The 15,380-nt window shown below is 42.5% G+C and overlaps 1 protein-coding gene across 1 annotated transcript; it reads right to left on the minus strand.

Moving 5' to 3' along the window:
• Nucleotides 1–3,392: 3,392 nt before the first annotated feature.
• Nucleotides 3,393–10,195, minus strand: LOC109740253 (serine/threonine-protein kinase RIPK). The gene is made up of 5 exons (XM_020299291.4): nucleotides 9,800–10,195; nucleotides 4,742–4,877; nucleotides 4,388–4,524; nucleotides 4,066–4,189; nucleotides 3,393–3,968 (listed from the first exon to the last, which is right to left on the minus strand). The coding sequence occupies exons 1-5, from the start codon at nucleotides 10,175–10,177 to the stop codon at nucleotides 3,604–3,606; spliced, it is 1,140 nt and encodes a 379-aa protein (XP_020154880.1). The 5' UTR covers nucleotides 10,178–10,195; the 3' UTR covers nucleotides 3,393–3,603.
• Nucleotides 10,196–15,380: the final 5,185 nt, after the last annotated feature.

The following is a 15,380-nucleotide window of genomic DNA, read 5'->3' on the forward strand; positions in this document are numbered from 1 at the left end:
CAACATACATAATTCCCTTTGTCTGTCGGTATGTTACTTGCCCGAGATTCGATCGTCGGTATCTTCATACCTAGTTCAATCTCGTTACTGGCAAGTCTCTTTACTCATTCTGTAATACATCATCCCGTAACCAACTCATTAGTCACATTGCTTGCAAGGCTTATCATGATGTGTACTACCGAGAGGGCCCAGAGATACCTCTCTGATACTCAGAGTGACAAATCCTAATCTAGATCTATGCCAACCCAACAAACACCTTCGGAGACATCTGTAGAGCATCTTTATAATCACCCAGTTACGTTGTGATGTTTGATAGCACACAAGGTGTTCCTCCGGTATTCGGGAGTTGCATAATCTCATAATCAAAGGAATGTATAAGTCATGAAAAAAAGCAATAGCAATAAAACTTAATGATCATTATGCTAAGCTAACGGATGGGTCTTGTCCATCACATCATTCTCCTAATGATGTGATCCCGTTGATCAAATGGCAACACATGTCTATGGTCAGGAAACTTAACCATCTTTGATTAACGAGCTAGTCTAGTAGAGGCATACTAGGGACACTTTGTTTTGTCTATGTATTCACACATGTATCAAGTTTCCGGTTAATACAATTCTAGCATGAATAATAAACATTTATCATGAAATAAGGAAATATAAATAACACCTTTATTATTGCCTCTAGGGCATATTTCCTTCAAAAAAATCTTCAAAAAGTTTCGCTGCTTTTGGAATCCGTTTGATAGGGATATTCCGCGAAGTAAAAACAAGGAAAGAACTGTAACTAACACTGGGCACTATGTCAATAGGTTATTCCAAAAAATGATATAAAGTTGCTATAAAATGATTGTAAAACATCCAAGAATGATAATATAATAGCATGGAAAATAAAAAATTATAGATACGTTGGAGACGTGTGAGTCTCCTCGTGTGCTCCACTCGAAGAGAAAGGACAAGTGAATGTGTGAGGACAAGAGAGTGACAAAAGGAATGGACAATGAAAGGTATATATTTCAACGACTAGGCAACACAAACAAACGAAAACGATCCAACAAAATACGGGCCCCAAATCACAAGCGAAACAAATAGACAAAAAAGAGAGACGCACGATGCAAACGGGCCGAGACTGAATGGGCGAACTGGGGCGAGGTCGGGCAAATTGCGCGTCGAAGGTGGACATGCAACTAAGTAAGTGTCGGGCGCAAGTGGCGTGCAAAGACTGGACATGCAACTGGATCAATCGAGCTGCAAGTTAACGATGGATATGCAACTATGTTGGAATCGAGCAAGTTTTGTTTCTGTGATGAATATGTAGCCGTGGTTGGGCAAACCGGCAAAGTCACATGTTTAGCGTGTACATGCAACTATTGATTCGAGCAAATTGTGTGTTAAGAATGAATATGCATATAAGTCAATGTAGATAAACTGTGTGTCGAAAGTGAACATAGTTAGGGTATCGAAAATGAACAAGGAACTTCCATTCACGGAAATAGTTACAACACGCATAAAAAAGAATGTTTGAAAAACAAAATGAAAAAAGAGGATGGCTAAATGGATACTAACTGATTTATTTTTAGTTTTCTAGTGCATTGTTCTTCCAAGTAAAAAAAAAGGACACACCAGCCCACAACTTTGCTTGTGTTACAAACAGTCCAAAGCGACAAGAAGGAGATAGATCGCGAGAGCTATATCTCGCTTATAGCTAGAGGGTAGAATCTCTCGCCTGAAGCGACTACAGTAATGGACCGACCCATTACAACACACTTAAAAAAATAGAGTAAAAAAAGTGCATGCGGGGACTGAGACTAGGATCTAATGGTTGCTACATACCTCTGCTAGCCACTGAGTAACCACCGGGTCCATGTTAAATTAGTAAGGCGCGACAAACCTGAAAGGAAAGAGACAATTTTCATTGGTCTTTCGGTTTCTTTTGTTTTTTCACCGGTTTTCTTCGTTTCTTTCTCTGTTTTTATTGGGTTTTTCTCCTTTCTTTTTTTCTTTGTTTTTCTTCGGTCTTATTTGTTTCTTTCCTGGTATTTGATGCCTTTTTTCCCTCTCCTTTTTACTTATTTTATTCAGTTTTGTTTGTTTCTTTTCTCTTTTTTCATCGGTTTTATTTAGTTTTCTCTCGGGTTTCACTGTTTTTCTATACACAATTTTGGTATACATCTAATTCATTTTTTCTAATACATGATTACATTTTTCAAATACACGATTAATATTTATTAAGTAAATGGTCAATATTTTTTCTATACACATTTAATATTTTTAAATGCTTGATTAAATTTTAAAAATAACATATTAATATTTTTCATACATGGCAACTTTTTTCTATACACATTTAATATTTTAATGAAGTGCTTGATTAACATTTTTGAACACAAGTTTAATATTTTTAATACATGGTTAACATTTTATATACTTATTTAATATTTTTCAAATGCTTGATTTTTTTAAAAATAGATTAATTTTTTTAAATACATGTTCAACAATTTTTCTGTACACATTTAACATCTTTTTTAAATGCTTGATTGCTATTTTTCAAACACAAGCTTAACATTTTTTATACATGTTCAACATTTTTTCTATACACATTTAATAATTTTCAAATGCTTGATTAACATTTTTCAAATACTTGTTTAAATTTTTTTCAAATGCTTACATTAACATTTTTTAAGTACATGATTAACTTTTTTCACACACTTTGTATATATTTTACATACATTTTTTGTATACATCAGAAACATTTTATCTATATACATTAAAAAATTCAAGTGCGTGATTAACCTTTTTTGAAGTGATTTATGTAAAGATTTTTTAAAATTTATTTATTTAGAATAATTGAAAGTATAAATGAAAGTACAAAAAAAGAAAAACCAAAAACGTGAAAAAAAAGACGAGGCTGTGGCCTTCCGTGCGCCTGGGCTGGCCCATCTCGCTCCCTGCTTGACACACAGGCCCACGCTGGGCACACAGGGGGGCGGAAACAGCTGCAACTGCGACACACGACCAAGGGGCCTGACAACGAGACACAGGATGCACGTACGAACACAAACTTTGCTAAAAAAAATGTACGAACACAAACAATTTTTTTGCGCGAATCTTGCAGCTTTAATTGTGTGATGGACAACTTAGATGTGACATAATTAAAAATCATCTAGATGAGATTTAGCAAAATTGTTTTTTCATGCCTACTTGTATGATGATCTGGCATCTTTTTTTAAATATAAATAATTTTATTCCTCATATAATAGCCATGTCATTTATAATATGTGAAAGAATAAAGTCAGGGGGATTGGAGTCCCAAAATTCAGATAAACCAATACTAAAGCAGTGCTTTGCTAAACAATCAACAACAAGATTGGTTTCCCTTCCGGAAAGAACAAAGCTGACATTTGAAAAGTCCATCACGAGCAGACTAAATAAATTATATAGAATCACCTATTTAATTATATAGGAATTCATTCAATGGAATGTTTATTTCTTGGCAAAACAAAATAGAATAATTGTTTTTTGTTCATAGGTAAATAGCTTATTTCAACATTGATTATTTTTTGTAGAGAATGGTATGGGTGCTATTACACGACATCATCAGTTGTAGTCATTTGTTCTCCTGCGGTGCGGTGTACACGAACGGTTCTACAACGCCATCTTCCATGGCAAGCAACGGCTCCAGGGCCTCCAAGACGGCGGACATTTGAGGGCGAGACTTTGGGCTGACGCTTAGGCATCGATATGCCATGGCTGCAGCCTTCTGGGCGGCCAGAGCCGAGTACTGCCCGTCCAGGTTTCGGTCTATGGCACGGTCTAGCCGACGGGGTGAGTCATGGAGGAAGTACGGCCGCGCCCACTCGACGAGGCTCTGTTCCCGTGTCGGCCGATTCTTGTCCACCACCTTTCGCCCCGTCAAAAGCTCCAGTAGCACCACACCAAAACTATACACATCGCTCTTCGTTGTTAGATGACCTAGTAAGAGAAAATAAGACCATTCCCCATGTTAAAAATAATGTATATTAACACACAACTTTGGACAACTTCTACTTAATTTATCAAGTCTATGTACCAGTCATGATATACTCTGGTGCAGCATAGCCCTGTGTGCCCATGACTCGAGTGGAGACATGTGTCTCGTCTCCGTCGGGCCCATCCTTGGCTAGCCCAAAATCAGAAAGCTTCGCTAGGTAATCCTAAAAAAATTTAAGTAAGCCGATTAACCACTAGTTTGTTGCAATAGAAAGTAATAATAATAGTAGTTTGTCACAATCGAAAAAAGAAACTATAGCAAGAGTTTGCCATGAATGTTGTGATGGTAATGCCCTTCTTGCTATAGTCAACTAACTATAGTCGTAGTTTGTGACATGACTACATGAGAACCAAGTGTGTACCGAGTCGAGTAGTATGTTGGAGGTCTTGAAGTCACGATAGATGATGGGCTTGGCAGCGTCATGGAGAAAGGCCAGACCTTTGGCAGCTCCAATGGCGATCTTCAGCCTTGTTGACCACGACAATGATGCTGTGTACCCTGCAGTTTCCCCATTCGCAGAAGCTCGTTAATTAACCACATGATCTAAGCTATGGGTCGGTGTTAGTATCACTATGTATATTGTTGTTACAAACACATTAACATTTGACTTTGTTTCGGTGTTAGTCTTCTTATTTGTATACATGTAATAAACAACTACTAGAAAGATTATTTAGACGAAGAAAAAAAGAATATGAGGCTGTAGAATTTGGCATACTCTTGTAGAGATGCTTCTCTAGACTGCCTCTCGCCATGAACTCGTAAACGAGAAGCCTGTGCTCATCCTCGCAGCAGTAGCCAATCAGCTTGACCAGGTGTGGATGCCTCAGTTGTCCGAGAAGAACGACTTCAGCCTGCATCACTCCGCCAAAATCATGTGTCCACATTCAGGTCAAATGCAACATTTGTATATTCATTGTACTGGGATAAGAGCTTTTGATTTAAAAAAGTCTCGCTGTTTAACATGATTAGTTGACGAAGTTGTTAGAATTTACACGATTCAAACATTGAAGAAAGTAGATGGAGAGACGATATTTATTAACGAGGTTCAACGAACATTAGATTCCCTGAGCATGATTATGGGCGCTCCCATGTACTAAATCAACATAGTACAGATCGACAATAAGTCTATCGAGGCCATGAGACGCATATCGATCATCACACTACGGCCGGTCCAAACACCGCTGCCACAGGTATCCGGATCATCGGTTTCGTGATCTTGTGTCTTCCGGATCAACTTGGTGTAATCTATTTTGCTTATCCCGCGATGACTTTATATGATAGGCATGGTTTACACCTAGCCTTCCATATACATAGAAGTTTAATTTTCTCAAAAAAAGGTTAGAATGGCGGGCCTCTATATCATTGCAATGCACACACCCATCTTTTATTAAAGTTGATGCAAGGCAACAATGCCAAAAACCTCAACAAGTTTAGTACAAGACTTACACAATTATAGCAGACACATCGTAAGATATGAAATTGACAACTACGACTAAGTCGACTTCTTCCACAACAATGCCTTCATGAAGGGATACCCGCCCTCATATGCGGCTAGAGACGGCAAGGTTAAAGATTTTCATCTTGATTGCTGAGACCAACCAATGAAATTCATTATAACAGGAAGTACCACGCCTTCAACAAGGTAATGACGCAAGTTTGTGGTGGTTAAGTTTGGACAATGAAGCCTAGAACAGGAGTTCACACCCAGGGCAAGAAGCGTGCTCCAATTACCATCTTAAACTCGGATATGTAGCCCTATACATGTATTCGACAATAATTCCAACAAACGCCACCTGGCGAATATGTCCTTAACCGTCTTGAACTTGTTGTCTTCACTCGAACAAATGTGTATGATTAGACTTCGGTCCTCTCTTGTTTGTTCGCTTGCTCGAGCCGGTTGCTAAGTTCTCCACCTCGGACTTGGTAAACTCGACTGATAATATCGCCACACATGGTTTCTCCTTAGCTCCACCTTCAACGATGGTTAAATTGTTCTTGATCCTCTTTCCCTTTATCACAAGGTACTTGTCCTTCTTACTCCTCATAGTCTTCTTGTCTCTGTCCGCCTTGTAGATATAACCATCACAATGAAGTTCGCCAAGCAAAATTAGATTTCTCCTAACCTTTGGCACGTGTCTAACATCCTTGAGCACATGTTCAACACTATTTTTGACTTTGTTCTTGATATCTTCAATGCCCATAATGCACCGAGGCACATCTGCCTTGATAAACAACTCCAAAATAACTAGACTTGTAGGAAGTGAAACACTCTTTGTTAAGCGTCACGTGATAAGAGCTCACTTTGTCTAATATCCACGCTTCAATTGACTGTTCTTTTGAGAGGCTAACTAGGTCATCACCAAAATCGTTGTGTTTAGATGTTGCCAGACGACGGTACCTTCCATGTTTTCCCATGTTGGACACTCCCTCCTTTTGTGCCCCCACTCATAGTGATAACACTTTAGACTTTCTTATTTTTCTTCTTCGCCTTCTCCTTTTTCCCACCTTGATTGCATCTAACTACCATGCCCATACCTTCAATGCTTCAAGCACCATATCCATGCCATTTCTTCTCGCATTGATCATATGATAGCAATGACACAGTAATGTCGCTTCGAGTGATGGTATTCGGGCCATGTATCAGAGTAGTGATGAAGTTTGCGTAGGACCATGGTAACAAAGTGAGTAGAAATAATGCCACGTCTTCATCCTCCGCTTTGGCATCTACCCGAGATAGACCTGTGAATACCTAGTTGAAGACATTGATGCTCTTTGTACAGTCTACCACTCCCGCATCTTCAACCCAAATAATTAATGTTTCAAGCTCACTGAGAAGAAGGTGTGACTTGGTATCGTGTTGTGCTTTGTCAGGCCACCACCTCTCAAATGGAGACTAGCCCTCCCCCCCCCCCCCAAAGAAGTGTCGAGGATAAATCTTTGTCTCCGTGTCTTCAGTTAATTCTACCGTTTCTCTTTATTGCGCTAAAGCTAATTACCTTGCGAGTTGTTCTTCATATAGGGTTCTCACTTAGTTGCATATCTAAAGATCTTCCTTTATCCGCGCTACCATTAATTTCCAAGGAAAATTACTAAAATTTGTAGTCGCTTAATTTACCCCCCTGTAGATCCTTCAAGATTAATGAATTTGAAGAAAGGAGAAGACTCTATCTCCTGAAAGGTACTACCGAACTGAAAAAGAATTTTGTATCGTTTATCACCCTCATCATAACGTGAAAGAATAAAATTACTATGGGCACTGGAAGTTTGAATTGTGAGAGTTATAACTACAATGCAATTTTCTCACCTTTAAACTACGACTCTGTTATAGGAGATGTAACCATCGGAAATACCTGGATTAGCCCACATACTATTTGATGCAGTAATTTTCATCTACATTAACCCTAGTGCTTGTTTGGATGAAGCCTATTTCATACAAAAGTTATAGTAATACAAACTTCAAGGTATTTGGGGTTAAGAAGTAATGCAGTGACTAAAGTGAAAGTTGTGGTATACCAACATTTCAAAAATATAATCAAAAAACATGTTTTTAGAGAAAAGACATTAAACTAATTCTGAAATAATGAATCTCAAATTGGCTACCGAAAGAAGCCGAGTAACCAAGTTCCAAGGCAGGAAAGAAGACCAGGTGTGAAAGAATAGAATATAAGCTCAACTTGAAACACCAATAGCCTCAACGGATGCATGTCACATATGCTGAATTAAAGTGGTAAGGGCGAGGGAAATAAACATATTTTTTAAAAGGAATACTATCATTTTTTTGTGTGAAATAAATATTCTTCGTCTATGCAAAGGTGCTAGCCAGCCAAAACATGACCCCACTCCAACACGGAGGGCGCCAACCTATGTTAGTAAGAGAAAAAACATGTGCAAAATACTGAGCGAAAATATATGATGAACCACCAAATAATAGAAGCACTTGTTGCCGCTGCCCCAAAGATGAAGACACGCGGGGTTCTCTGGCGGGCGCCCACCATGCAGCAAGAGCACGATCCACACCCAAAAAGTTCTGTTTTTGAAAAAACTGGCACTTTAAAAAATTGTAGTACCAGTTTTCTAAATTTTTTGCTGCAACTTTTAGAATTTGAAACTTTCAAGATTTTAGAACTTCCAGAATTCCAACTTTTGGTATTTTGAACTTTCTGATTTCGGAACTCGAAGTTTAATTTTTTTTACTTCCAAAAGTTTGAAGTTTTGAAAAAAAATAAACTTCAATTTTTTTGAAAAGAAATTACACAAAAGGAAGCTTAACAAAATAGAAAACTCATCCCGCACACATGCATCACGTGGGTGACCCCCAACACCAGATTGTGAAAGCCAACATGTCGACAACCCGCACACAAGAGCACTCCACGCGTGCTTTGCCCACGCAACCATGTAGGAGTCTGTTCAGATGGAGAGACCATTCCACAGGACAATACTCCTACTAACTGGCAAGATCCAGAGGAGAGAAACAAGGTATCGTAATGATGCCTCCGTGGAAGGGAACATGTCCCAAGGATGTTATCGTCATTAGCCCCGACAATACACCTTCCTCGTGCACCACGACGGCTAGGTTGCCACAACATGTTAAATCAGCCAAGGAGAACCAAGAGGAGTAGACGAATCCTTGACGACACATACAAAGTGGGGACATCGCTTAGGGGTGCCACTCTTAATGGACCAATAATACCGGCAAAGGCATTTGCGCAGACATCCCGAGCACCCTCGGACAAATGCCACCTCACTTGCTCTCAACCCTAGTTGTAACCAATGGAGGACAACCAATGCACTCCATTGAAAGCATTAGGTTCTGCTTCATATTTTTCCACCAGACACATCAGGTTTTCTTCTTGTTAAAAATATGCATGAGACTTGAGTGCCTTTTGTATTAAGATAGGAGAAGGTTTAACATGAGAAACATGCCAGAAGGTCACAAGCTAGCATCAACCTCCCCCCCCCCCCCACCACCACCACCACACACACACACAACTCCTAAGATATATGGCGCAAATCCACGTTTTCTGCATATGCTTCTAGGAGGAGAACTCAGTGTACTAATCCAATACCAGAGACCGTGCAACAACCAAAGATGGCAGAAAAGCGATCTTCTCAAACACGGGTTTGTTACGTTCTAATCAAATGAAGCAGAGAGTAACCAAGGAATTCACCTCCTTACAACAGTGGGGGCAGCGTCATGGTACTTCTGAGTCCGCACGTAGAGAGAATACAAGGCACCGTCGTTTGATAGGAAGTAAGATACGGTACCAAATCTCTCACGCAAACACGCACTTCAGAAGCACATGATCAACATCCTCTGACGCCTAACAACAAAGAGCATAGCATGCAGGGTTCGGCAGCGGCCTCCTTCCCAGGTAATCCGAAAAAGACGATTCTTGAGCGCAAGCCTCACCAATACTTTGATGCCGAGTGGCGTCCAAGACCCCCATAACTTCATTGCACACTGCCCGAACTCCGCGTCAAAGAGGGAGACACTCTAGAACAAATGCCCTCACTACTTATCATTCTTCGCGAGCCGCCATAGGAAGGAGTCCGGGCAGTGTCAAAATTGATGAAAGTTTCACATTAGAAGCAAAATTTACACTAAGTGCCAAGCAGGGTAGATTTTTAGGGCTAAATAGGGAAGCACAATTTAAAAGACTGTCAAATACGGAATAATTCTCTCATATATGCTTTCAAGTTGCTACTCCTCTAGGCAGATGGACCCATATATATTATATGAACCAAAAAAATAAAAGTAAAATGATCGACTTACCAGCCACTCTTTGTGTCCTTGCGAGCCCTCGAGGTCGAGCAGCTTGACGGCGACTGCCTGCGCGCGCACGCCGGGCTTGAGCCGCTCGTCGACATAGCCCTTGTACACCGGCCCGAACCCGCCCTCGCCGACGAAGTTGCTGGTCGAGAAATCCCGCGTCGCCGTCTGGAGCTCGTCCACCGTGAACGCCTCCACGCCGGACCCCGCAAGCGACACGGACAGATCCTCCGGTGACGGCGTCACGCCGTTGCCTGTCTTAAGGCCGTCGTCGTTAGGCAGCGGCGCCGGCCTGGGCGGTCGGGAGTCGTCGCTGGCGTGGTCGCGGTGGGAGCTGAAGCAGCCGAGGCCGAACAATGCGCCCCACGATGTCTTCCCCATGCGCTGTGCGTGCGTGTGCCCGTGGCCAACGGCTTAGAATACATTGTTGGCTGGGGCGGGTTAATAATAATACTCCAGTCAAGGGAATTGTAGGAGTGGTTGTTGTTGTCATCGACATCAATCAAGGGAATTGTTTGGTTTGGTTCGGTTGGGGGAGAGTAGAGTATAGTAGCTAGCCAGGTTGGCCTTTTGACCCCCGGGGGGAGAATGAATGATCCAGCTTGCACACATGACCGCAGGTCGGCATGCACATCCCAAACTAAGCTAGAAGCCTATTGTTACATTGGTTGTTTTTCTTTTGAGACTACAACGATGACTAATTCTTCATTGAGCGGACGAGGAAGAGTCAATGTGCAAGGATTGCAAACTTGAGGGATGGTGATGCAACCATCAAATTCTTCGGCATGAGGACTATCTAATTCTTTAGTTCAGTATATGCACCTCCAATATTCAGTGGCTCAACTCCGCCAACGTCGTGTTCTTGCCAAAAAAGAGGGTGCGGAGGGCATCTCGGACTATAGGCCCATCAGCCTTATCCATGACATCGATAAAATAATCGCCTATGTCCTCTTCATACGCTTGCTCCCCACATGGATGACGTTGTCTCCAACGGCCAAAGTGCCTTCATCAAGAGGAGAAGCATCGACGGCAATTTCATGTATGTCCGAAATTTTGCCGGCAGGCTCCACAAATGCAAGACCCCTGCCCTCCTTTTCAAGCTTGACATCAAGAAGGCTTTTGACTCGGTCAAGTAGGAGTACTTCTTGACCTCCTTCAGCAACTCGGAAAGGTCTTCCTCATAAGATTTGCGGGTGTGGGGCAATGGTGCGAACCTCTCTATATGCGGATGACGCTGCGGTCTTTGTGGCTCCTATTAGGAGGGAAATTGTCAACCTTTCCTCCATCTTGGGTGGAATCGGGGAGGTGACGGGGTTATGCACCAATTTCAAAAGATCTCGGTTGTGCCAATTCAATGCAATCTTCCAAATCTTGACCATATACTACAAGGGGTGCCGGCAACGAGAGCTTCTTTCCCAATAAAATACCTAGGCCTGCCACTTTCGGTATGGCAACTCAAGATGGTTGATTTCCAATATCTTGAAGATAAAGCGGTCGACAAAATGGTCACTCGAGAAGGTTAAAAAATCACCACCATTGAGCGTACGGCCCTAGCCAAATCGGTCGTCTCCTCTCAAGCACTGTACTCCACCAGGGAGAGCTGTCTCGCGGTGGTAGATCTGGACTCAGCTAAGACCATTCTGAGATCGGAAACCTTGAACCCCCATGGATCTGGAGGTGGATGCCGGGGACAACCCACATATGTGATCCCGTGACTGCTGGCCACAACCGAAGGCTACTCATCCTCCCGGTGCATGAGTGTCGTGCCGCTGATCCTTTGATGTCACGATGTAGCCACCAGCTGCCACCCGACTGCGGCCAAGCAACAACGGGATCGATCTGTCGTTCGATGAGCCTCGAGGAATAGGCCACCATGGGAGAGGAGCGCCGCGTACAGGTGGGCAAGTCCCACCACCACCGCGGCAGGCATTACAGCGGCACAGGTGGCACGATGAGGCGCCGCTCTGGATTCCCCGGGTCGCTCCTCCCGAGTGACACATGAGTTAGTTAAAAAAATTGTGCATGCGTGGGTATTCCCCTCTTTACGAAAAACTAAAATCAAACTTTAAAATGGCAAGTGGGGTGTTAAAAATTAGGGGGAGAATTTCACTTCCCTAGCCTGTGCACCAACTACTGATGTACACAACCTTTTAAAAATATCATTGAATTTAAAAAAAAGGTCGTCAATTTTGAAAAAGTTCATCAATTTTGAATAAGTCATCGAATTTTAAAAAGTTCACCAATTTTGAAAAATAGTTTATTGATTTTGAAAAAAAGTTCATCAAATTTTTAAAAAGTTCATAGACTTTTGAAAAAATGTTCATCAATTTTGAAGAATGGTTCATCGAATTTGAAAAAAGTGCACCAATTTTTTAAAAATTCATCGATTTTAGAAAAAACTTCACCAATTATGAAAAAAGTGCAACAAATTTGAAAAAAGTGCAGTGCATTTGAAAAAAATTCATCAAATTTGGAAAAACGTTCATCAAATTTGAAAAAGTTTATCGAACACGAAAAAAAGTTCATTGATTTTGCAAAAAAAATCACAAATTAAAGAAAAAAGCACATTTAAGAAAAAGAAAAAAAGTAAAAGAACAAGAACAAAAAAAAGAACAAACCGAATTGAAGAACGAAATAAAAGGAAGAAATGAAGCACCATTCTCAGAAGAGGAGGTACGAGCTGCGGTGTTCCAAATGGAACATAACAAAGCTCCAGGCCCTGATGGTTTCCCCGCAGAATTCTATCCGAATTTCTGGGATATCATCAAGTCTGACCTTTTGGAGTTGTTCAATTGTTTTCATGCCGACCGACTTGACCTATTCAGACTTAATTTTGGCGAGATTGTCTTGTTGCCGAATATTAAGGAGGCCGAAGGATTCAACAATTCAGACCCATATGCCTCCTTAATGTCAGCTTCAAGATTTTCACCAAAGTGGTGACGAATAGATTAAACTCGGCACCTGACCATGTTGTTCGGCCATCTCAAACAGCTTTCATGCAAGGAAGGAACATACTCGATGGCGTAGTAATCCTGCATGAGACCGTCCATGAGATGCACCGGAAAAACATGAGTGGAGTAGTATTCAAAATAGACTTTGAAAAAGCCTATGACAAGGTCAAATGGTCTTTCCTCCAACAGGCCCTAAGGATGAAAGGCTTCTCCGATAAATGGTGCAAGTGGATCCACAATTTTGTAACTGGAGGTAGTGTGGCCATCAAAGTCAATGATGATGTCGGCCATTACTTTTAGACAAAAAAGGACTACGACAGGGTGATGCCATATCCCCAATGTTATTTAACATTGTGGCTGACATGTTGGCTATTCTAATTGAGCGCGCCAAGCAGGACGGGCAGATTACAGGAGTAGTGCCACATCTAGTGGATGGTGGTCTCTCTATTCTACAATATGCCGTTGACACAATTCTCTTTATGGAACATGACCTAGACAAGGCTAGAAACCTGAAACTTCTGCTGTCAGCGTTTGAGCAAATGTCGGATCTTAAGATTAACTTCCATAAAAGTGAATTGTTCTGCTTTGGAGAAGCCGTTGAGGCAGCGGCCGATTATGCTGACGTTTTTGGTTGTGCACATGGACAATTCCCAATTAAATATTTGGGAATACCAATACATTATCGGCGTCTCACCATTGCGGAGTGGAAGCATGTAGAGGAGCGGCTAGAGAACCGCTTTAGCAGCTGGAAAGGCAAGTTGCTCTTGGTTGGAGGACGATTGGTTTTAATAAACTCTGTCCTTACAAATATGGTTCTCTATATGCTTTCATTCTTCCAGCTCCCAAAAGGGGTCTTGCAAAGACTAGACTATTTTAGGTCCAGGTTCTTTTGGCAAGGAGATGGTGAAAAGAAAAAATATAGGCTGGCCAAATGGAGTGTGGTTTGTAGGCCGAAAGACCAGGGCGGCCTCGGTATTCATGACCTGCAGGTCAAGAATGAGGCCCTGTTGGAAATATGCCCTAGAGGCAATAATAAAATTGTTATTATTATATTTCCTTGTTCATGATAATTGTCTATTGTTCATGCTTTAATTGTGTTATCCGGAAATCGTAATACATATGTGAATACATAGACCATAACATGTCCCTAGTGAGCCTCTAGTTGACTAGCTCGTTGATCAATAGATGGTTACGGTTTCCTGACCATGGACATTGGATGTCATTGATAACGGGATCACATCATTAGGAGAATGATGTGATGGACAAGACCCAATCCTAAGCATAGCACTGGATCGTGTAGTTCGTTTGCTAAAGCTTTTCTAATGTCAAGTATCATTTCCTTAGACCATGAGATCGTGCAACTCCCGGATACCGTAGGAATGCTTTGGGTGTACCAAACGTCACAACGTAACTGGGTGGCTATAAAGGTGCACTACATGTATCTCCGAAAGTGTCTGTTGGGTTGGCTCGGATCGAGACTGGGATTTGTCACTCCGTATGACGGAGAGGTATCTCTGGGCCCACTCGGTATTGCATCATCATAATGAGCTCAATGTGACTAAGTAGTTAGTCACGGGATCATGCATTACAGAATGAGTAAAGTGACTTGTCGGTAACGAGATTGAACGAGGTATTGGGATACCGACGATCGAATCTCGGGCAAGTAAAGTACCGATTGACAAAGGGAATTGTATACGGGATTGCTTGAATCCTCGACATCGTGGTTCATCCGATGAGATCATCGTGGAACATGTGGGAGCCAACATGGGTATCCAGATCCCACTGTTGGTTATTGGCTAGAGAGGTGTCTCGGTCATGTCTGCATGATTCCCGAACCCGTAGGGTCTACACACTTAAGGTTCGATGACGCTAGGGTTATAAGGAAGGTTTGTATGTGATTACCGAATGTTGTTCGTAGTCCCGGATAAGATCCCAGACGTCACGAGGAGTTCCGGAATGGTCCGGAGGTAAAGATTTATATATAGGAAGTCACCATACGGTCACCGGAAATATTCGGGGATATACCGATATTGTACCGGGACCACCGGAGGGGTTCCGGGGGTCCACCGGGAGGGTCCACCTGCCCCGGAGGGCCTTATGGGCTGTAGGTGGAAGGGAACCAGCCCTTAGTGGGCTGGGCGCCAATCCCCTAGGGCCCATGCGCCTAGGGTTTGGGGGAAACCCTAAAGGGGGGGCGCCCCCCTTGCTTGGGGGCAGGCCACCTCCCCCTTGGCCGCCGCCCCCCTCTAGATCCCATCTAGAGGGGCCGGCCCCCTTCCTCCTTCTCCCTATAAATAGAGGGGTGAGGGGAGGGCTGCAAGACTACATCCAAGGCGCAACCCCTCCCCTCCCCAACACCTCTCCTCCTCCGCTTGTGCTTGGCGAAGCCCTGCCGGAGAACTGTCACTCCACCACCACCACGCCGTCGTGCTGCTGTTGGAGCCTTCTTCCTCAACCTCTCCCTCCTCCTTGCTGGATCAAGGCGTGGGAGACGTCACCGCTCCGTACGTGTGTTGAACGCGGAGGTGCCGTCCGTTCGGCGCTTGGATCATCGGTGATTTGGATCACGACGAGTACGACTCCATCAACCCCGTTCTCTTGAACGCTTCCGCTCGCGATCTACAAGGGTATGT

This window comes from Aegilops tauschii, chromosome 4 (genome assembly GCF_002575655.3).
Source record: "Aegilops tauschii subsp. strangulata cultivar AL8/78 chromosome 4, Aet v6.0, whole genome shotgun sequence".
NCBI lineage: Eukaryota > Viridiplantae > Streptophyta > Magnoliopsida > Poales > Poaceae > Aegilops > Aegilops tauschii.